This window comes from Merops nubicus, unplaced genomic scaffold (genome assembly GCF_000691845.1).
Source record: "Merops nubicus isolate BGI_N331 unplaced genomic scaffold, ASM69184v1 scaffold19315, whole genome shotgun sequence".
In the NCBI taxonomy this organism is placed as follows: domain Eukaryota; kingdom Metazoa; phylum Chordata; class Aves; order Coraciiformes; family Meropidae; genus Merops; species Merops nubicus.
This window is the reverse complement of record NW_008610501.1, coordinates 24,873-49,123: the sequence shown is the minus strand read 5'-3', so window position 1 is coordinate 49,123 and position 24,251 is coordinate 24,873. Positions and strand designations below refer to the sequence as shown.

General features: G+C 37.4%; 1 protein-coding gene across 1 annotated transcript; it reads right to left on the bottom strand.

The window, feature by feature from the left end:
• Window positions 1-3,004: 3,004 nt before the first annotated feature.
• On the bottom strand, window positions 3,005-23,084 carry FAM134B (family with sequence similarity 134, member B). The gene is made up of 7 exons (XM_008940948.1): window positions 22,904-23,084; window positions 12,482-12,608; window positions 10,601-10,685; window positions 9,057-9,194; window positions 7,340-7,404; window positions 6,245-6,371; window positions 3,005-3,539 (listed from the first exon to the last, which is right to left on the bottom strand). Exons 1-7 carry the CDS (start codon window positions 22,936-22,938, stop codon window positions 3,028-3,030), a joined length of 1,089 nt encoding a protein of 362 aa, XP_008939196.1. The 5' UTR covers window positions 22,939-23,084; the 3' UTR covers window positions 3,005-3,027.
• Window positions 23,085-24,251: the final 1,167 nt, after the last annotated feature.

Below are 24,251 nucleotides of genomic sequence, written 5' to 3'. Positions count from 1 at the left end.
GGCCCTCCGGCAGGGAGACCGCGGGGTGCTGGCCCCACGGCCCTGCCCCTATCGGCGCCCTGCGCGCTGCCTGTCCTGCCTCCTCACTGGGAACGGGAAGCGAGCGGGCTTCCCCCCCAGCAAACCCACGTTTCCAAGCCGTGTGCTACCTCACCCCCGCCCGCCTGCTTTCCCGCCCGACCACTCGCGTTTGAAAGATGGGAAGGTGCTCTGTAGGAAAGATGCCGTGGAACACTGTGACAGGAATTTCAAAGCAAATTCTATTTTGTGGCTGCTGCTAGAATACAGGGGAATGAAGGGTTCTCGAGGGATTTCCAACTGAAGGCAGCATGGAAGGGATCTCAAAGGAAAGAAATGTGTTCTTTGTGTTTTGCTGTCAAACTGCTGGCAGTGGAATGTATTGTGTCTTTACAATGAATTGTAAAGTGTTTCTTATGTGCAGTTATTTAGGAGGGGAGACCTAATTTCCTGCAGAAAATAAGCATCTTTCCACTACCTGAGGAAGAATATTAAATGTTAGAGAACTGCCTCCCTCCCATTACACAGTATTTAGGGGCTCGAATGTAGTCAACTACCACAAGAAAAGAAAAATAAAACTGTTAAGACAAATAAGCAGTTATGCCCCTAAATATTAATTATTAACTTGTTCAAGTTTTGCTTTGTTTTTCTTTCTGAAAAAAAAAAATAATTGACACTCATACTGGAGAAAAATGGATCTATTTTTCTGTCTTGAAACCAGAAAATGGATTATTTACAAAAAGTCTGAGAAACTCCTCCAACTGCTTTTCCTTCTTGAACTAATCTATTATTCTAGAAGAGTGCCCCTGCATTATGAATTTTTATAACCACAACTATTCTTCATAAAACAACAATAAAGTGCACACGGTTACAATGCCACCAGTGACAGCCAGGTAGTCCATCCCATCGACCTGCTCCCGAAAACCTGTGAAGGACAGCTCCGTCCCTCACTCCCACCTCTCCTGTCCTGTAGCCTGTTTCCCTTTCTGGCACCAGTACTCCTTCCTGTAAAAGGAAGCACACATTTGTTTGGGTGTCCCACAAAGCTTCATCAGCAATTTGGAAGTTGCTCTAACTGAATAGGTTGCCCTAAACATGCAGCAGGGAGACGAGGCTTTTAACTCGTCTGAGAAATTTCAATCGTCTTCAAACTTGCCAATTTCCCAGCAAAAGCTTCTTTTATTTTACTTTATTTTATTTAAATTCTAAAATTTATTTTATTTTTGGGAAATGCAGGCTGGGGGAAGCTAAAAAAGGAAACTTAGCAACCAACGCTGTGGAAGCGATGTGGCCATGTTTTTTTAAAGCATTTCCAGAAACTTGCTTTTGATATTAAGATGTTGTAATTTCAAAAGCTGCATCTTGTGGGATCTATATCCAGCATCCAATTACCTCATAATGGTATTGATAATGAAGGCACAGGCTCACTTTTTTACTGGTAAAGGACAGCAAACACAGTCAATATGCATTACCGACACAAAAGCACAAGCAACAATAAAGCTAGTGTCAAAAATTCTCAGCATCTTTCCTTTTGCTACACTCTTTTTGGCCATCTGCCTATTTTTTCACCTCAAAAGGAGAAAAAAAAAAAAAAAAAAAGGAGTTAACTTTAAACACAGGTCTACCTGTGTTCCACACATATGTTAGTGGAAGAGTTTTATAATCTGTTGCTGTACTTCTGAGGGTCCTAGATGACAGTATTCACCTCTTCAAATGCCAGCAAATGGAAAATCACTTGAGCAGTAGTAGCAGCTGACATGGTCCCTCAACTTTGCTAATGGCTTACATCACATTAAAAAAAAACTAGCTTGACTTCTTCCTATTTCTTTCATTACTATTGTTTGGTATTATGATTCAGTTTTGTCACAGGCAAACAAAAAAAGCCCTTAGAAGAAGTTACAGGAGTTACTTGCTTAAGATTCCATGCCACTAACTCATCATGTCTGGAGTTGTAACTGGCAAATAAGGTGGTTTTTTTGTATGTTTTAAATTACATGCCAAGAGGAAGATTCTGAGTGTCTCCTACAGCAAATGACCTCACTGAATACTTCTAAGAATCTTAAAATATTCAGTTTGCAATGCAACTTCTGTTGCAAGTGATAGCAGCTGTTGTGGGGAAAAATACCCCAAACCCACAGAATCTTGAATTAAGGAAGTGGCACCTAAGAAGACTTCTTTTTTTTTTTTACCTCTATCCCAAACAATAACTACCCCCACCTGCTCCCAGATAGGTTGTTCAGTTTATGAGATATTAACTCTTAAACATAAAAACATGTTGGCTGACTTAACATGGGCAATACTGCTAAGGACCAGACTCTATCAAGGAACACAGCAGGTAGTCAGTCAAACAGCACGCCGCTGTACAACTACAAGCCTAAAACAGCAAAGAAGCTTGGAAATGCATCACTGTATCCAAAATAATTCAAAGATTTAAGTACGAAATCAGGTTCTTTGATAGTGTTGCACACATTTAAACTAGAGTTGTGCTGGTTCATGCACTCTACGTAATGCTAACTGTGGGGATTCATACTTTTCAGCGTGATTGAAGGAGGTGAGATTTAGTTAATCTCAATGCAATCCTCTGATAACTTACCCTCATGGTGTAAATAATTAATCGGATTACATAGCTGGCAACCAGGAGCAAATAAACTGACAACACTGAAAATTTGGCTCAGGACCCCAAAATACATGGTTGGCAAAAAGACAAAAAAAACTCTCTCTCCCAATTCTTTTGAACAACTGACCTCCGACACTCGTCTGCAACCGAACAGTGGATAGATAATTCATTTCCATGCTATTACATTGAGGTGTAACTACCAGAAACATTAAACTATCAGTATCAGCTGATATTTATCCAGTTAATTCACTCTGCGTAAGGGAAATTATTACAACACATCTAAAGGGATAGTTAAAGCTTACAGCTCAGAATTATTATTTTTTTTGCATTTGATTTCCTTGTGTATGTGGTTTATGTTTAATTTCTTCTTGTTACCAGCTGCAACTTCCAGGTTAATGACTTCCAAGGAGGTTTGAAAGGAAGCCTGAAGATTTTTTCTTTTCCTGGGATTCTGCTTCTTGGCCTTGTGAAAGTCCCAATTCTTTCTCAATCTGCTCAAGCTCAGACTGGTCAAGCAGTTCAAAATCATCAGCTTCCTCTGTGTCTGTCTCCTCGCTCAGACTGGGCACTGCATGTGAGGGAGCTTGCTGTGCAGACTGCAACTGGTCTTTGATGGCGGCAGACACTGCAGCTGCGATGACATCCCCAGCAATTCCACTCATTAAATTAAAGGTTTGGTCACTGGTCAAAGGCAAGGAAAGCCCTGCAGTGGACGGTCTCTCTTTATTCTGTCTGGAAGCATCATCCACCTCGAAATACATTTGTTCCTTTGTTTGTTTTTGCTGGATGGGCATACTGATGCTCGAGTCATCATCATCGTTTGTTCCAGCACCGTTTTCTAGAGAAGGAAATTCTGTAAGATCTCTAGCAAAAGCTTCTTCATGATCACTAGGCCGGTCAAAATCTATTACAGGGTTAACAGAAGGAAACAGTGTTAGCAAACAGGAAGGGCCTCCCCAAAAAGCAACCAAACATAAAAATGCAGTTAGATAGTGTTCCTTTGAGTACATCTACTATTCCATCGTCTAGCAGTCTTGTGTAGTCTGAATGCAGAGGAGCTTTGTGTGACATCTAAAATAAGACGGTTTTGAGATCCTGAACCTAGTACCACAAATCACCTGGAATCAACCTAACTCAGAAAGTTATTTTAGGAAATTATCTTTTTAAATGGTATCTAGCTGTATATGAAATAACCTGTGCAAATCTTTAGCACAGCTATTTCTAAATACACCAACCGCATAAAGTCCTAAAATGTATCATGTGACAACAGATCCCTCAACTCTTTTTCTGCACAATATATAAATTACAAGTACGTAAGCATGTACGAATATATTACAAACTTTTAATACACTTGTAGAATTAAAAAAAAACGTTTAAATAAAGATATAAAACCTACGTAAAGACTTAATTTTATTACTTTTTCCTTTCTTGGCCAATGCTTGTATTAAACGAAACAGAAAATGGAAACACTAGAGATGACCAGGATTGCTTCACATTTTCAAGAGGATAAAAAACAGAATGCAAACAAATAAAATATTAGGTTTTTATGGCTGCATTAATGGCATGACATTTATTATTAGAAACGTGTAAAACATACTGTACAGTACATGGCCTGTGGAAGAGGCCTAAATGAGCATAAGGGAATACTTGGATCTAGTATTTGAATGACAAGATAAAAATTAGTCAGTTTTAACTTACTTTCTAAGAAAACAAGCATTCAAAAGGGCTAAGGAAATGAATCCTAAAGATGCTTCGTATGTCATTTTCTCCACTTTCTTTAGGAAAAACAGGCTGGGAAGGTGAGGAGGAAGGGCTGTGCTGTATGTAGAGTGGTGGCTCAAGTGCACAGAGCTCTGACAGGAGATGAGCCAGTCCTCGGATGTATCCCATCTGGTCTTGCACTTGGGTGTATGTCCTATTTGCTGAAATGCCCCATAGGGGAGAAGAGTGGATGTTGTTTATTTTTCACTTAGCAAGGCCTTTAACACAGTTTCCTACATTATCCTGACAGCCAACCTGGTGAGCAAACTGGGTAAGTGAACTGTAAGGTGCGTGGAAATCTGGCCAGACTACGAGGGTGAAAGGGCTGTGATCCAAGGTCCAACTGGAGCCAGTTATTAGTAGTATCTCTCAAAGGTACGGAAATCAACACTGTGCAATGCTTTGGTTCACAGGATGGAGTGCACTCTCAGAAGGCAGACAGGAGCTGCTGTGGGACAGGTCTATTTGGTATTCTGGAAGGCAGGGCCCTCAGAGGGACCTCAGCAGGCTGGTGAAAAGAACGGGCTGAAAAGGAACATCATGAAATTCAGCAAAAGCAAATGTGAAGTCCTGAATCTGGGACAGAGTAACCTGCACAGCAGCACCAGGTTGCGTGCACAATGAAAGACTGGAATAAGTCCACTAGAGCAGCAGCATAACTGTTACGGGGATGGAAAACAGGACATATGTGAGGAGATGCTGAGAGAATGGGCTTTGTTTGGTCTTAAGAGAAGGTGGCAAAGGGAGGGATCACATAGTTGTCTTTACCTAAAGGGAAGGTACAGAGAAGATGGGGGCCTGACTCTTCTTAAAGGTGCAACAGTGGAAAGATAAGAGCAAACTGACACAAGCTGGAACACGGGAAATTTTGATTTGCTGTAAGAAAAAATTTTTTCATCTTGAGGGTGAGCAAATATTGACAAAGGCTGCCCAGGGATGTTTCTGACTCTCTAGCACTGCAGATGCTCAGAATTCGAATGGTCACAGCTCTGGGCAACTCAATAAAGTTGAACCCGCTCTGAATAGGAGGTTAGATGAGATGAATGACAAGGGCTCCTTCCTGCTTGTGATTCTGTGATCGTACAATGTTGTCCATTTACAGCTTGAAATATTAAGAAAATAGTTTAAATTATTTGGCCTGATTAATGTCAGTAAGTAATATCACTCTACTTGACATCTACAGTGAACTTTTCCTATAAAAGGAGAAATGCAAGATGAGCAGAGCAACAAATCCACAGATCAGATTACAACAAACTACTATTGACCTTAATGTTTATTCAGGCAGAGTGCTATCTAAACGCTTCATCTGTAAAAAGTAAGAATTTAAAAGATCTGGTCAAGATCAAGACAAGTGCTTGAGAATCTTTTCCTAGTCTTAGTCTTCACATCTAATTTAGGCTCATTGCTGTCTTTCTTCTTTAGCATTCTAGTAACAAAACCTAACAATACTTTGTCTGTTTAGCAATAAAGACACACTGTTTTTCTTCCTCAGCTTTTATTTGAATAGGTTGCCCACAAAAGCATTGGTATTCACTTAAAAATTTTACTTCCTGAAAGGGTTGGGTGGAAGAGAGAGTGAAATCTGGCACTTATTCAACGTGTTGGTTTTACCCACCACTACTTACTTATTTAGACACTTACTGTGGTACTTTACTATTTTTAAGATGAGGAAAGTTCTTATATAAGATGTATCTAAAATTATATAAAACATTGGAATTAATTTTAAATTCATTGTACAGGAAAAAAAAACAACAACCCCAAAAATTTCTGTCTCCAAATTCTCTAGTCATTTTCAGGAGACTTCCAGGACCACAATTGGTCACTGAAGCAGAGGAAGCCACTACATACCATCAGACGTGTCTGTCTGTGGAGAATACCCCTCGGATAAGTTAAAGGTCCCATTATCGGTCCACGATACTTCTGAGACATCCGTGTCAGACACCGACAGCTCTTTGGCAACCACCGCAGGACTAATCTGCACACAAAAAAGTCCCATACATAGTATTCTTATACTCAAAAGATTCACGCTACAGGAAAGAAGCAAATTCTTAGATACTGAAAAAGAAGCCTCTTGTATGTCACAACAATATAAACTGCCTTCTGTTTAAGCTTTAATGGTAGAAACATGAAAATAGGCGTATACGTTACTTAGAAGTGAAGCATGCCTCTCTGTAATAACTGAAAGATGTATTATACTAAAGAAGCATAGAAAATTCCAGAAATTTGAATTTGAAAGTAATAGCCTGCTCTAATGAAAGCAGAATGAGCCTGCAAATACAAAATATCCATAAATGTAAATAAATGCATCAGTTTGGATCAAGAACCAAGCCCATTATCTATAAGACAGTCAAAACCTAGCTAAATAAAAATATTTTGTATTAATCACTGTACTGATTATAATGGAAAATCCTTTGCCATACAGTTATTTAGAATATTAAGAGGGAAAGGAGATATTAGAGAGTTCTCATGCATATCTCAAAATATATTTATAGATAATATACTGATTTATACTATCATTTAAAATGATCAGACAAGTGATTACAGAAGCATCTGACAAATTATGACGGTTTTCTACCAACTCTTCCCTTTTGTACTGTTATTTGATAAAAATTAACTGCAATTTCACTGTTGCAAATAAAAATAGCTCTTTGCTATGAAATTTTAATCATTCTACAGCCAACAGAAAATAAACACATTCTTAGTTCAGTAGGCCAAAGAAACCGTCACCTTGAAGGCCAGAAGTCACAAATGCAGTTAAGTCAATTAGTATAAGCCTAAAGATGGAGACTATGAGCCACTTTTAAAGCATACTACTTAGTTCAGGAACACAGCCTCCTGAGCAAGTTAAAGTCTTCCACAGAAGAACAGAGACAGTAGTCTAAATACTCGCCATTATCTATATAGATTTTAAAAGCAAGAAAAGGCTGACTGAAAAAAAGTCACCTTAGGACACAGGGCTGATATGTCTAATTCACTGTCATCTTCTGTGGGTTTTGTTTTTGCTGTTTCTGAAAGAAAAAAAAATATTTTTTATCCTACTCATGACAATAGACTCCCAAGTTCAGTGTGTGTTCTCTGTCACACAGCTTGCATAGGACAGGAAACTTTCACCTGTTGACAAAGTGCATCACTTATGTGATACTCTACTAAGGTGAGGAAAACCAGGCACGCTCAGAGGCTCGGTGTTTACCAAAATACATTGTGCAGCAGCCAAAGCAGGAGAGAGAATGTTGCTCTGAAATACATTCCAACAGAGTTATTTACCTGTATTGTACCTCCTTCAGAAGTCTCTGCTGCTCACCAGAGGGTTACCTGCCCTGGCAATAAACATCTTACCTTTTAAACTGCACTGCTGGCACAGCATCCCAGTTGTAACAGGCAGTGTAGTTATCCCAGCACATTACCTTTAGGCGACAACATGCAATTTTCTGGATAACTGCATGCAATCTTCATTCATAAATCCCTTCTTCTTTGCACCAGCTACCCTGCACTCACATTTTTATGCAAATAGGCATACAAAGCATCCTCTGAAGCCTGGCTGAATGTTGCTCCTTATAGATGAACAGAGACACAAACTTCACCTCCTCTCTCTGCATGAGAATAGCCTCATGAATATTTTAAACCAGTATAATCTGAAAAACACAGTCATGCTCTTCTTGGTTGCCTATTTTTTCAAATTGCTATTTCCTCTCTTGTGCCAGCACAAGGGTTTGTGAACCCCTGTAGTGAACCCGAGTAGCAAAGCAAGGCAGGGAACTTGCCTCGGTTAAATTAACTGAGAAAGGCAAGAAGCAAGAAAGAACAAAGCTAACCTCAACCATTTGCCCAGTGCTGGCTTATGACATTTATGAAACAATAGTCTGATCTCTCTCTCTGCCAGTTTCTCATAAAAGTAGAACCAGGTGGAACAATACAGGAGACTACACTACAAAGGTTTAATTACCAATACTGTAGAACAAACAAAAAGCAAACTAAGAATAACATTGTTCATATAAATAATTTTCTTGAAATAGCTTTATTCTTAATATCTAAAAGTTTCAAATGTTAAAAAGATCTCAGGTGAGATAGGTGAGATTTTGTTTTAAAATTATTTCTCCCTTTTCTAACCAAAATCTTGATTAATTTGTGCCTACTATCCTACTGCAATTCTTAAATACTTATTGAGGATTTGGGAAAGAAAACAAATTCTTGTTCCTGTTGGGAGTGAAAACACTGTGGGATTAGTTACTGGAACAGAGTTCAGGCTCTTACTGAAAATTCTGATAATGTACTTAAGTGTTCTTGAATGAGTCTCTCTCCTTGGCTGTTGTTTGCCTTATTTAAACAGAGATTTTAAGCATTGCATACTTAGAGTGAGTAGTTTTTCCTGAAAACCTACCAACAGTACACCTAATCAAGAATGAGGAGAATCACCAGTCTTGCCTTGTTACCGTCCATGAAATCATTAGTTTTTTTACCATATCATATCATTACTTTTTTTACCATATCAGATGCCTGATACACAGTGTAACACCTTATAAAGCTATGCACAGTAGCCAGGTTCAAAGCAAGAAATACATTTACAGGTGGCTTTGCAGGACAAACCAATCTGTCTGCAAGGGCAACAAACTTCTCTCTGCATACAGAAATACATTACTTGGGACTATATTTAACTACTCACCAGATCTCTCTTTTTTCTTCTGGTTGATATATTCCACTACTCCAAAATCTAGTTTCATCAGAACAGTCTTAATTTTGTTGCACACTTTCTGTCCAAATTCATTGCACTTAAGGAAGGGACATAAAAAGGCACACAATACTGTGATAAAAATGAAGACAGAGAGAAAAACTGTATTGAAATATTGCTTTATAAGAAGTTACTCAATAAAGCTGAAACATTCATTTGCATAAGATAACTAGTAATTTTACATAAAACAATTAGTTTTGCATAAAAACACACTGTGAAATGCCTATGTCAGACAAACTGCTAATGTCACATCCAGTTTCTAGGAGCCATTCCTACTCACTGCAGAAAATACCACTGTATTCATACTGACAGCCTTTTTATTACCAGTAAGGCACAATTTGTGATCACTGTAACATCTATTATTATCTTGATTTAGTCTGATTTTGATACCTCTCTACCTGAGAATCGTGACTATGCAACACTGCCAGTATCAACATGCTGAAAAAACTTGGAAGCTGACTTCCAAATGACAAAAAGCACTTGTCAGAACCTACATACGTATGGATATATGTGTGTATGTATATATAAATATGCATCATAGAATCATATAATGGTTTGGGTTGGGAGAGACCTTTAAAGGTCAACTAGTCCAACCCTCCTGCAGTGAGCAGAGACATCTTCAACTAGATCAGGTTGCTCAGAGCCGAGTGTTTCACCACCCTCGTGGTAAAAAATTTTGTCCTTGTATCTAGTCTAAATCTAGACTAGTTAAAAACCTCTTTTAGTTAAAAACCATTACCCCTCTTCCTATCACAACAGGCCTTGCTAAAAAGATTTTCCCCTGCTTTCTCCTAGGCCCCCTTCAAGTACTGAAAGGCCACAATAAGGCCTCCCTGGAGCCTTTTCTTCTCCAGGTTGAAAAACCCGAACTCTGTCAGCCTTTCCTCATAGGAGACGGGTTCTAAGCCCTATGATAATTTCTGTGGCCCTCCTCTGGACCCATTCCAACAGGTGCATGTCTTTCCTGTGCTGAGGACTCCAGAACTGGATGCAGTACTCCAGGTGGGGTCTCATGAGAGTGGAGTAAAGGGGAAGATTAATCTCCCTCCACCTGCTGGCCATGACTTTTTTGATGCAACCCAAGATGCTCTTGGCTTTTTGGGGTGTGAATGCACATTGTCAGCTCATGTCCAGATTTTCATCTACCAGTACCCCCAAGTCATTCTCCACAGGGCTGCTCTCAATCCCATCATCCCCCATCCCGTATTGATATTGGGGGTTGCCCCAACCCAGGTGCAGGATCTTGCACTTGGCTTGGTTGAACCTCATGATGTTCACAGATGCCCACTTCTCAAGCTTTTCTAGGCCCTCTGCATGGCATCCCATCCCTCTGGTGTGCCAACTGCACCACTCGGCTTGGTGTCATCTGCAACTTGCATGTGTGTGTAAATACAAATAAGTAAGTACCCCCTATACAGAGACCAAATGATGATCAAACCACATACATAAATCATGATGGAAAAAGAGACTCTACTTACACAAGACATAGGAGAGGACAACTCCAGGAATGTAACTCCCCAAGACAGTGAAAAATGTACATATACTGCAGACTAGCAGGCAAAACTGGCAGAAACATTAAAATTGGCCATTAGCGCTTCCACTGTTTAAATATTTAGATCATTTTGCAAAAGAAAAATGTTGCATGCTAAACGAAATCTAGAATGCAGTGGGGAATTGAAGGTTTTTAAAATAAAATTAGGAAATACTTTAACGCTTCTAGTGGAAATAAGCAATTTCCCATTTTGGCTAATGAGGATGTACCTCCTATTAAAGAAATACACTACTTTTTATTCATTTACTGTAGAGCTTCAACAAGTTCATGGTTAATGCTAAAATTAAAAAAAAAAACAACTAGAAATTACTTCACCTTCATTACAGAAAAAAAGGCTGAACAGTTGATATGCAGGGAAAAAAATAAAACCATTCAGTAACTGAAATGTTACAATGCATACTTGCTGCATGTTTAGAAAAGCAAAAATAATTCCTTCTTATAAGTACAGTTCTCTCCCCTGTTCTGTTGCTTTGTGCAACTGTTCTCTCTCCTATGCTGGCAAGCATCCTCTTGATGCTTGTTGGCTACTCTGCTTTAGCATCCCTGCTAACATCAAGACTGAGCAGAATTTTCAATATAAAACTTGAGACTTGGCTTCTGCTGTGACCAAGACATAAAGAGCATCTTTCACAGTTGCATCATCCCAAGTGCAGGATTGGTCTGCTTACAGAAAGAATCCATTTGCTTTTGGAGTTGAACTGCAATAAAATCATTAATAAAAAAAAAAGTTTTGCACATAGCATTAGGGCCTAATTTGCTTGTAATTAGAGCAGTAAAATAAGGACACAGCTTTGAGAAAGAGATCAGGAAAATGCAAATGAAACATGTCAAAAAAGTACTAAATCAGTATTAGCTGTATCTTAACATACAGTTACTGTGTCATGTTACTACATGACAAAATTATGGGATTGTGTATAGTGATATTGCATTTCCTTAGCTCAATATACACCTACTTCTTTTAAAAATAACTTCATTATCCTAAACAACTAACTTTGTTTCGTATAATTTATTCTTCTTTGAAATGTATTTAATCCTGTTGCACATCTGTTATTTTCAGTCTAAACTCCTAATATTTACTGTGGCACTAAATACTTCCTATTCGCTAATTCAGAAGGGCCTGTTTTCAGGAAAGATTTTGTGGCAAAGCTAGTTGAGATCAAAAGAGGAGAAAAAGCCTCCTAATCTCCTTTTGAATTATATTTTAGTAATACAAATATAAAAATAAAATCTACTATTGCCAGGATAGGCGTCTACATTATTTTTACTTTTCTTTGGAAAAGAAAGTTGCGTCGCTTTTGGCTAGAACTACATCATGATACTCTTCCTATTTAGAAGGAAGAAACCTTACTCTTACTTGCCTCCTCATGAACTGGGTTCTCCAGCTCACCCTTTCCAGCAAAAAAAAAAAAAAAAAAAAAAATTATCACAATAAAATATTTGGAATTCTCTTCTATCATTTAGTATGCGTGCAGCTACTTCTCAAAAATAGAGTTATTTCAGGGAAAAAAAAAAAAAAGTTTAGGAACTGAATACTTTTTCTGCTTTTTCAAAGTTTTAGTACATTGTGATGTTTTAAATTTCCTCTCCATGGAATGACTAGTGAGGTTCCAGCAGCTGTAAGGGAAGTGACTGTATTGCTATAAATTTTACTGTGAACAGCTTTGCTTACTGATGACCTGCCAGTATTCTCCACAGGAAAAAGCAGAAAATCATAACTGAAGGTATAATAATCTGTATTGTATTTTTCTTCTATCTCATCTCTTTATTAAATAATATCAAACTGTTAATCTTACTTGGGAGTGCTTACCTTGCCAGGGTTTTGTTCCTTGAAGTGGGACATTTCTTGAAGAAATACAAATAAATTCATCAGTGTTTCTGAAATGCACTGATTTATTCTGGGTCTGTAGTCTTGCCTGGAATTGATGACTTTCCAGCTGAGTAAAACAAAGATACAAAACAACTTTGGTTATAGCTCATATGAAAGTTGAAACTGGTTGAAAACATCATGCTGCAAAGCTATAGCCTATAGCAATCCAATGCCTGCTGCTATGCTACAAAAACCTGTGCTTGTTTCCACATATTATATATAGGGCAAATTCAATCTTTTTTCTAATGGAAAAATTCTGCAAAGCACGGATGTACCATCATGCAAATACTGAGAATCTGCAGTAAATTCTGCACCAGTTTTACAAAGTTACCTTTCACAGAACTCACTGCTTAGTGCACACAGCTTTGATCACAGTGAACACAAGGGAGGCATAAACACTCCTACACTCATTTGACTTGGCTACATAATCCACTAAATATCCAATACATCACTGCATTAATAGTAAACATTTTGTCATTGGTGGATCAAATTACAGGATAAATAAAAAAGCTACATTATGAAGGAAAAGAACGTACAAGGGTCAGTGTGCAGCAATGAGGACAAACACAAAGACTGTCACATCAAACTGCCAACTCCTATTTCTGAACAATTACTCTCCTGTTTAGCTACTAAAACACCACAAAGCCCTGTCAGCAGTTCTTGCTATTCCGAATGTCAGTGTCCTCTGATAGTTCCTCAGGATAACTTCAATTTTAGCAAACATCAGTAAAGTGACTGATAAGATTTTTGCTGTTCAAACTTTACCCTGTAAGAACTTGGTGTTCATAGGTTACTTTTAAACATTTGGTTTAATATTAGGAATAACAAGATATAAAATGTTTTTTTTATTGGCAGAAAATGTAAAATTAAAAAAAAAAAATTATCCTCACTTGTAAAGATACCTGTAGGGATCAAAAACTTTCACATTAATATCTGTTTAACAACAGATTGCTTACTCATTGTTAGTGGCACATATTGTAAAAATTAAATGCCATCATGAGAATTTGGACTTTTCTCAGTTGAAAGCTGGTTAGTAGGTTGCTTTTGTCTGCCTTCTCTACTGAGGACACACACACAGGTATGTATTGGCTGTATGGTATTATTAGCTATGGTTTAATGTTAATTCTTAACTAATAAGGCATCATTGCGTTTTAGGATATGAACTTGTTAATGTCACTCACCTCCTGACATAAAGAAAGCCATGAAGATTTTAAAGTTTTGAATGTATGTGTTTTTGTGAGCAATATTGATACATTTTGAGTTTCAAATCCAATGTCTCAGCAAAAAGAGTACCCAAAGTTAAGTTCTCCTTAAAATCTTGAACATTTCAGCCAAACTCCGGACAACATCTGACATCAAATTCAGCAAGATTAGAGCCACTTTTTCTTACAAGTATAAATTTGTGCTCTCATTTCTCCTAAACACAAAGGATGAGAGGATTTGGGGCTTATGTTGAATACTCTTGTACACTTTGGTCCAGCCACTGCCCACATTTAAACCTGTGAGTTTTTACATACTTTTGTCTAAGCCAGGAATAAGTCTTCTCCCACATAAATGATACCATTTTTATTATTCTACATGGGAATGTTACATATCTTCTTTTCTATTGCACTGCAGACATATTCATTACTTGGAAGCAGCATTTCTAACATAAACAACTCCTCCTATTTTCAGAACTCCTAGCCTCTGCAGCTTCATTTTTTGGAAAATGTCAGGAATCATGTTGGTCAAAAAATGTCTAATTCTCATATGGAGAAACTTCATCTTTCTCTGTGCCTCTATTTAACTCCCATACAGCAACTTCACCACGAGGTGGTGGCAGAGCAGCACCAGTACTGGAGTAAAGTCTGGGAGCCATTTCATACAGGACATAAGCAACAGGTTCATGTTTGAATTATTGTATGCATAGTGGAGTGCAAAACATGACTTAGAGAAAAATTAGTATTTCAACCATTCTATAAAACTGATTAAAGTTCAAACCCCAAACCGCTGCCCTATTCCTGACTAGTACAGTAATTATAGCATTGCAGTAGTGCAATTTCCTCTTCTGTTGCAAAATATTCAGGATTAGGGTTTCCCACTGCCTCCTTCGAAAAAAAAATCATAAACAATTTAAAACAATGTACCTGAAATTCACAGTCTCACGTCTTGGACTAGTTGACTTTTGTAAGACAGAGAAAACCCAAAATATTTTCCAGCCATGCATAGCACTGCATGCGGGTGTTTGCCTCTGACAGAAGTAAAACCATGAAATAACTCATGGAGAACACTGTAGGAACCCCGCAGGAAAGATCAGCAACGTCACACAGAACTTTGTCTGCTTCACGTCCATAACAGTGATTTCAATTTCCATCCTCTCTGATAATCAGTGGCTTGAGAAAAGTAGTATACAAGGGTTTTGTCTTATGAGAACTGCAATTTTCATGGGTCAGCTACTCTCCTTACAGAAACATTGCTTCCAGTTTTTGTAAACCATTCTGTAGCATTAATAATACGTATTTAAAGAGTTGCCTGTTTATTTTAGTGTTGAAAACTACTACTGTGACAGTATTCTGAATTAAAAAATTCTTTTACAGACTTTACTCCTAACCTCTATTTAAAATCACTATGAAGCAAAGAGGAACTTCGTGGAAGTACAAAGAGAGGAAATGGATAGGTCTGATGCCTACTATCAAAACAGAGCTTTTAAATACATCGGACAATTGTAGATAGTTGGCTTACTAACTGAGTTAATAGCAAAAATGGGTAGAAAAAAAAGATGAAAGCACAAAGTAGCATAATAATGCAATATTTCATATATGCTAACCACTAATATAAAACCCTCAGAGATTAAACAGGAGATACAACAAGCGACATTGGGGTAACTAATAACAATTCAAAACAAACACGCAAATTATGCAGCAGAATGGTACATCTGCAGGGAAAGTTCTCAGCAATTTCTTCTCTGCATTGTTAATAATCCTTTCTTTTGACAAGTGGAAAAGATGTTGAAAGTATGGACCGCAGCGGATATAAAGGGTATTGCTTTGGACCCGTGGTCCACATGACCTTTTGCTGGCAAAGCAAGAAGACTGGGTGGTACAGGTGAAATTTGCTTCACAACATTACAAACCCACCATTAAGCTTGCTCTGCAGAAGAATACCCAGCAGTTTCTTGTAGGCCACAAGAAATCATGAGACACTTTTGTCAATTCTACTGTAGTCACACTCTTCTATTTCAGAAGAAACACTGGGGGATATTTTGAAGCCTTACTCTGATCTTAGGCAACTACAGGTGCAAGAAATTCAGCTTGCTGATTTTCAGTGTGACAATTCGACTGCATAATTTCTAGAACTGAACAAATACATAAACTGTTACCTAGTAGCTACAAAAAAAGCCTCACAAAACACCCTCACGCCCCAGATGCTTCAACTCATCACAGTCACAAACTCTAGCCAGAAGAGTCAGTGGCATTACATTCTCTAAAAATGACTGATGGTGTCATGCTCTCATTTTGTATCTAGACATCTGTTCAGGCAAAGCCCCAACACATTTCTCTCAGAAAGGTCAGGAGCTCTCATGTTACTGGTTTAAAGATCTCTTCGTGATGTGCTGGATTGTTTTTAATTATGTGTACACAGTTTTATTTGCATCTTCAAATAGATATGCTACTGAGAACTGTAGCAGTGACAAAGTACACCGTAGTGTGGTGGATCTGAAGGACTGCACCTACATAAACAAAGAATTAGTAATTGCAGAGCTTCTAAACCTTGATTTCTCAACTGTAACCACACATGCTTGAGACCTGTGCAGACTCTAATTTTAAGGATAACACAGGATGTATTAGTCAAGGTGAAGGAGCTTAAAGTTACACTCCCAAAAAAATGTAAATAAAAATAAAGGTAATATGGTTATTTTGTAGGCTTTTAAAAAGTAGTACCTAGAGCTTACAGAATGATGCAGCTGTAAGGGATGTAGGTATTGAAGGACAAAACTTGCAGGCAACCAGGAGGTAAGTATGAAAATTGACCAAATAAAATCAAGAGTGTAAACTGTTAGCAAACCCCAGTCAAGCAGATTTACCTTTTCACAGGTCTCTCCTGTGAGGAGAGGAATCACCACAGAAAGGAGTGAGTATAATGACCTCTGAAACATGCATTTTATACCTGAAGACCTATGCCAAACATATATTTAAGAATTTGCCTTCTAAATCAGTCAGGTACCAGGAAAAGAGATTTAAAATAGTAGTTAGATGAAGTTTGTGAAAAACATTTAAATTTTTTTTTACATTTAAATTTCAGGTGACCACATACTCAAAATGAAAATAACCATCCCTATCTCTCTCTCCAAAATTTATGAAATAGTGTAAAAAGCACATTTTACAGTTAGGTATATTAAAGTAGCAATGACAAAACCTCTAAAAGTTCCTATTGAACTGTGTGGTAGAAAACAATATACTATTGATTAGCTTTGTTGTAATTCAGTGTAACAAACTGGTGAATGTTATGTGCACTACGTGCAAAGACATAATAGGAAGCACCACTGAATTCACAGCATAGCATCTTAATGATCTACATGGCTAATTTAAAAGGTGATTATATAGAATTGTGCTTTATCCTGTGCCACTTCTGGATGCTATGCAATTGTTAAGTACACTAAAATAATTATATTTGTGTCATGTGGCTATGAGCAATTCAACAAGACTTGCAATTTAAATGAATCACTGGGACTCCATGTAAAATCCTGCTTGCTTCAAAGAGTTCCACAAAAGGTTGCTGGATTACTGAAGGAAGAAGGGACACGGGAAGCATCCACAAATACACTCCGCTCACAACCTTAGGGAGAATCTTCATCTACAACCTTTTTGCTATAAACTCTACAAAGCTTTTCTAATAGAAATCTCTCCTGCTTGTAAATATCCATACATGCTTTATTTCCCACTGCTAACCTATAGGTGCCGCACAGGTTTAGGCTCTCACCAACATGTAATACAGGGGCAAACATCCTTTAACCGATCACACTTGACATCCTTTCCATGTTAAGGCTTGGGCAAAATTGGAATCTCTAACATACAGACCAAGTGAGATGGATTTTGTTTTTAATTTGAAGTTGGAGAACCTAGTTATCAGTCTTAAAGAGTAATTGACATTTCCCAATCCAAAAATCACCTTTAATTATCATCTCTCCTGTAGTTCAAATACATAATTTCTAGAGAACTAAGTTAATTCTCTTAGTACTGTGCAACATTGCTTTGCAGGCTTTTGAAGTGCTTTCTTTCTGACCTCATCTATCTTTCTCTGACACTTCAATTTTCTGCTTTTTATTAACAGTGAGTAAGTCCAATTTGCTGTTACTGGCTTTTTTTCAGGGAAAGGTGTGCAATAAAAACCTGAAAAAATCATATCTCACCCCTTTCAGTAACATGCATGCCCCTTTTATTTCTTGAAGATGATTTTTTTTTTTTTTGGTAATATTACTGTGTGAGAAATGTGTTTAAATCCACATTTCATGAGGCTTCATGTGCTTTTCTCAACAGACTGCAGAGTAGACTGGTCAGGACATGTGACTTGCAACAAAATAGAATATAAGCAACATTTCAGCCCTGACTCTATATGCTTCTTGCACAGTGTGTTAAACGAAAGTCATAATAGAATTTTCTTCTTTTCGACTGACATGGGAACATTTTACCATTGGTGTGCTGCAAAATAATATCAATCTCATAAATTAGGGGTTTTTTTTTGCTTATATTACTAATCAAGAACAAACAATTCTGAAAATTAAAGCAATCCTATTGTTATAAAAATACACTCAAGTGTTCTGCAGAGGGGTAGGGGAACTCATCTTGTCCTATCTTTTAAACAACCTTTTTTAAGGTTGCTTAAAAAGAAAAATTACTTATTACTACCAGGATTTTATTTTAGAGAGGATGTGTTCAACATTTCCATTCAAGTATAACATCAGTCATCTTATAAAGTCTTATTAAGGAGCTGTATAGTCTTTCTTTAGCTGATCAGATACAAACAGGTTAACTCCAACTTTTTTGAAGGTGATTCCAGTACACAAGTTCCTCAACATAACAGACTGTACTAAATGTTGTCAGTTTTGCTGAATGTCCTGCTAAAATCAACAACATACACTCCAACTAAATTTGGCACATTTCACTGTCCAGCTCCTCTAAGACGCTTCTAAGTAAACTGATAGGTGAGCTCTCAGGGGAAACCCTTCCTTTGACCCGTGCTACTCTTGTCCACCTCCACTGAGGAGAGCACCAGCTACTCCAGTTTGAGGTCATGAAATGTTCAAAACGTGAAACGTGATCTGATAGTCAAGTGCCATTAGTCCAAAGTCATGACTAGTCAATAAGTGCAGATTTTTTTAAAAGTCTCTTTGCATGAAAATTGTTTCAGTGCCACATAAACACTATTACAGACTGTCATTCCGTTACTATTGCTTGCTGTTGTTTTTTTACCAAGGCAGTACAAGGGCTGGGTCTTCCAAGTCAGCTTCCATTTGTAATAGAAAGTGACAATGCAAAAGAGAAATTTTTAGTGCACCACTTTTGTTCAGAAAAGTAAGGAAGTCTTGTTCCTATGAACAGAGCGTAAAGTTCTGCTTGCAGAACTTTAGACAGCTCTACCAAGCTGCTGGAAGCAATTATTTCACATTTATTTTTCTCCCAAAAGGACAACTCTTACAACCCTTTTTCACAAAACCAATTCATTTCCCGCCTTCAGCCTCCACATTCTTCAGCTGGGATACTCCTAGTTCAAGGCCTCTCAAAGTCAAACAGCTAGGAAAGATGAGCTAAGCACTCCTCGAGTTGCAGAGCAGCTGCACAAAAAGGAAAATTGGATTTTCAAGTGCCAGACAAGGAATACTTTTAACCTGCAAAACCATGAAAACAAGTTCTTGTGTAATATTAAAAGGCAGTTTTAATTCTTTCTGTGAAGAACTGAATTCTGACTCTTTTCAATGGGTTTTAATGTATTTCATAGGAGCGGGTGATCATTAACTTTGATATATTGCTGAGAGTTTCTGGCATAAGTTAACCACTTGTCTACATTTGTGCACTGAATTTAATCATAAAAGGAAATAAAATTCTTTCTACTTTATTAGCTAATTATAGAAGAATAAACAAATATTCTTACATAACTTCAATTCAACACGCTTCAAGTAGTTAAATAACATGCAGATTTGGCTTTTAACTGGATCTCCATTTTTCTAAGTCCAAGCACATACTGAGAAAGGTCATGCCCTGTAAGACTGTAATTCAAAATCAAAAGGTTCAAAATAATGTAGCTTTCTCTCCCACCTCTATACAAGTACTAAAAGGTTCCTGTCTAGTGGTTTGGTGGACTATCCTTTTCGATACTAGGCAGGTGACAGTAATGAGAAAAACAGAGAAATTGTTCTGACAGAGCAAGTTACACATTGGTACCTCTTTGAAGCACCTACAGCCATGAGCTTCTACCCCTTCAGGACCGATTATTTCCTACATCTTTTACACATTCTAGTTATTTCAGGGAAGAAAATGTAAAATTTTGTTCTTGAAGATGATTTTTTTTTTTTTTTGTTTTTTTTTTTGGGGTTTTTTTTTTTTTTTTTTTTTTTTGTTGTTGTTGTTTGTTTTGGTGTGTTGTTGTTTTTGTTTTTTTTTTTTTTTTTGGTTGGTTGGTTGCTTTTTTTTTCTTGTTGTTGTTTGTTTGCTTGTTTTGTTTGTTTGTTTTTGTTTTGTGGGTTTTTTAAAAATATTTTACACTGTTTTACACCATTAACTACACAGAACCTGATGATAAAGAATTACCAGGCGAATACATCGTTCTTATGCTAAACTGTTTTCAATCCTTTACCTTTGACCATTACTTTCCACACAGTTCTTGATCTACTACTGACCAGAATCATATGACAAAACAGAGCAAAAGATATGAGTACCACCTAACCTTCACAACTCTTAGCTTTTTTACTAGCCTGACAAAGTATTTGTGCTTTCCTTATTATACATTTAAATTCACAGTATGACTAACAGACTATTGACCAATGCCACATCTTTAACTATGACGTTACAACATTCATAAAATATGCTTGTGATGCAATATTACATATTTACTCAAGTAGGGCATGAACTTGAGGGGAGAGGATGTAAGAATTACTTGTTTGCACACAAGAAGGAGCTACTAGGATTGCAGCAGTGTGCCGAAACCCATCAGCAAACAAATCTCCTTCTACAGCTTCTACAAAAATAACATTGCTCTTTTTAAAATATATAAAGCAGTAGCTTTCATTCAGTGTGCCCTCAAAACTACCCCATAATCTGTGCATTTACATTGCTGTCTCTTCTTTTGCATTTCTACAATTAATTGCTCCAGTACAGTTCCCATACTGTTCCAGTATAGTTCCCATAGATCCTCCTTCTATTTCCTCCTGTTTAACTTGGACTAAAATATTCTGACCTCCACTAAATATCATTAACACTTCCATAGGAATGTTCTCCAGATATATACTGTCCACTACCAAAAAAAAAAAAAAAAGAAAAGCAACATTTTGGTTAAACTGTTTTCTCAAAACTTTCTGCTCAACAGCAAAGACACAAGAGGATGAGGGACCTGGAATCAGGGTCAATTAACTTAATGGTAGTTTCAGAAATTATACAGGGAGAGCAGGTCCTATTATTATGCTTTTTCAGATTACTGCTTTAAAAAGGTTCATCCTTTTTTAAAAAGGAGAATCAAAATTATGATTCATAAAAAAACAGAACTTGAGGTTTACGGCCTAGTATTACTTCTATTTAACTGCCAAAACTTCCTACAACCCTTTACAGAGACAGAATTGTGAACAAAGGATGTTAGACATTACAAAGCTTGTGTTTTGCATACCAGCTGCATCCTTTTCCATATTGGTAAGCACTACTGCTATTTTTCCCCAAATCTGAATTTTGTAATTATTATTTTTTTTTAGAATTATTTTGTCTTTTCAACTCAGAAGATTTTCTCTCATCTTGATTTAAAAAAAAAAACACAATACATTTTCAAGGAATGACATGATGCATAACTTTTATAAAATGGAACCAAAAGAAAAAAACAAATTATTATGATTTGAAACCTCTTTTTTTTTAAATGTGTCATGCATATTGCTGTTTTCCTGTATTGAAAAATACAAAATTTAGCAAACCGGAGATCCAGCTAAACATTTTTAATGAATAGCAATTAACACTTTGGTGGCTATCAGTAATGACTCAATGTTCCTTAGAAGAAAAAAATGCCAGTTCCTACTACAATTATTTTTAATCTATGTCATATATAGGGCACAACTTCAATCCCTGCAAACGGAAACGCGTAGGTGACCCCACCCTTGCAGAGACCCAGTCACCCGCACTCATCCAATTAGGTGACCATGCTGGAATATACTGATCTACAACAGACAACCAGAGTCGTGTTCTGTATTTCATCTTACCACAACACACTGACATAGTATTGAAAAAACGTCCACATAAATGTTCTAATTTAAATCTAACTAGAAGAAATCAAACCTGAAGTCACAATGAAATGCTCATTTCTGATTCTTGTAATTTCTCACATTTGCCTCTATATTCTGGCATTTTGTTAATTAACTTGTGTTTCCACTTTTTTTTTCCCCCCAATAGCAAATATTTCATTAACACTATTTTAGAGCAGATTTTTTTATTAGCATAAAGATATTAAAAATTGCAACAATGGAAAGACTATGTGGACTTTAAGAAACTGAGATTATAAACTCTCTCAGAGCCAAGCATCAGTAACACCTACTTTTAAAATCTATTTAGCTAAAGTTAATTGGTGCATTTATTTCACAGGAATGTGTTGAATCATATTGGAGAAGACAGCATTTTTTAAACTGTCATGAAATTTTAGATCAAACTACTTTCTTCTTGTCTTGACTGTTGGTTTTATGAGGTAATTAAGATAGAAGCTAAACTTCAGAAAGATAGGCATACCTCAAAGGGACACAGTGCCCTATCTCACAGTAATGAGTTATGGTTCTGCCAGTGACATGTCTCCGACTAAACTATTTGTGTCTTTGACATTTTGAGGCTTGCAAGTTGTCCCATGGTTGGGAAAAGTGGCTAGGTGGAAAACACCCAGTATTTTCTTCCCTTAGCTTTAGTTTAAGTACTACATAAGAGCTCTACAACTTAATCTCTATGCAGACTTTAAGATCTAATACTTCTTTCCCAATAAGCCTTAGGTGAGCATTACAGGCAAGCCCCTGGAGAATTAGATGATCTGTTACAAGGCAGAGAAAATTGATCTTAGGCTAAGAACTCAGGAGTGCGCAGAGGCTAATGACACAAACCCTCGGTCCGCACTGCACGGCACGAGAAGGCCGTCAGAATCAGTGTACTGTACCTTTCATCTTGTCCCAGATCCTCACTCTCTGGCATTTCAGATGGTAAGAGGAATTCTCTCTCTCTCTCCTCCAATCTAGATAATCCAGGCCACGATCTTCTAATCTGTTTTGTGTTTTAGAAGCAGCAGCCCAGGCACCTGTCCTGTCTGCTGCCGAGAAGAGCACTCCTTGCTCACAGAGCAAATGTTTACAAGACATCCTAAGTGCCTGCTGGTCTTGAATGAAGTTCAGAGCGTTCAGCTTTGATTGGTCAGGGCTATAAATAAACAAGTTGTGACTCACCTCATGCACTATGACAGGGTACCAAGCACAGCCAAAAGCACAACGGTTTTTTTTTTTTCCCCTTTCTTGTCATGTGAGGGAGAATCACCATCCAGTTAGTACATTTTATTTTTCTGCTTCCACTGGAAATCTCCCTCAACGTCTCCCACTTTTCCCAGGGGTAAGTGAGGAGCAACCAAAATGACAGGAAGCTAAATGACACAAACTTTACAGCAGTATGCTTAAAAACATAAGAGCAAAGAGCTTACTGGAACTGTAAAAATATCCTTTTTTTCCCTCCCCACAAAGTGTCAGTCACAAGGTGTCAGAACAAGCAAAAATATTCTCCATTAACTAAATTCACAGATGAAAAAACACCCTTAGCAATTCTTTTAAAGTAAGGAACGGGAAGATGAATTTTCAATAAAGATGAATGGCATGGACTTTAAGTTGTGATTCTAAGCTTGTATGCCCCAAGAAGACCGAGCTATCTTAGAATATCAGCAAATTGTACCGGAAGAGCCCTCAAAATGAAAGTATGCTAACAGGAGGAGGTTTTCTGCCAAAACAGCTTGAATGCTTCTGTGAACACCCTGTTCAGAGAGGTGAATCGACAAATTCACTTTCCTTCTCTGGCTTTTCACTGCGTGCATGACAGGGATTCTGTCACTCCAGCTACACTAGCTACATCTCTATTAATTTTCAACACCCCCGCAATCTTATCTGTGCTGATGTCATGCAGCCCAGGACTCCAGGGATCACATATGTATGTTGTTGAGCTCACTGCTCAGCCCTGCTCCTTCACAGGGCTTCCTTCCTCCATCGACCAGCTTGATCTATTCTTCTTAACATATTTTTCAATACATATTACATCCAGAGATCTTCATATAGAAATCTTTTTTTTTCTAGGAAGGAAACTTAGAATGGAATAGCCTGGGAATGTCACATCTTAAAAATAAATTTTAAAAATAAGCAAAGCTGGAACAAAAAGTATGTCAGATTAAAAACCAAGCACACCATATCTTTGATTTGGTAAACTGTATTTGGTGCATTGTGGGTAATGCATCATTTACTGGAAAGCTGCTT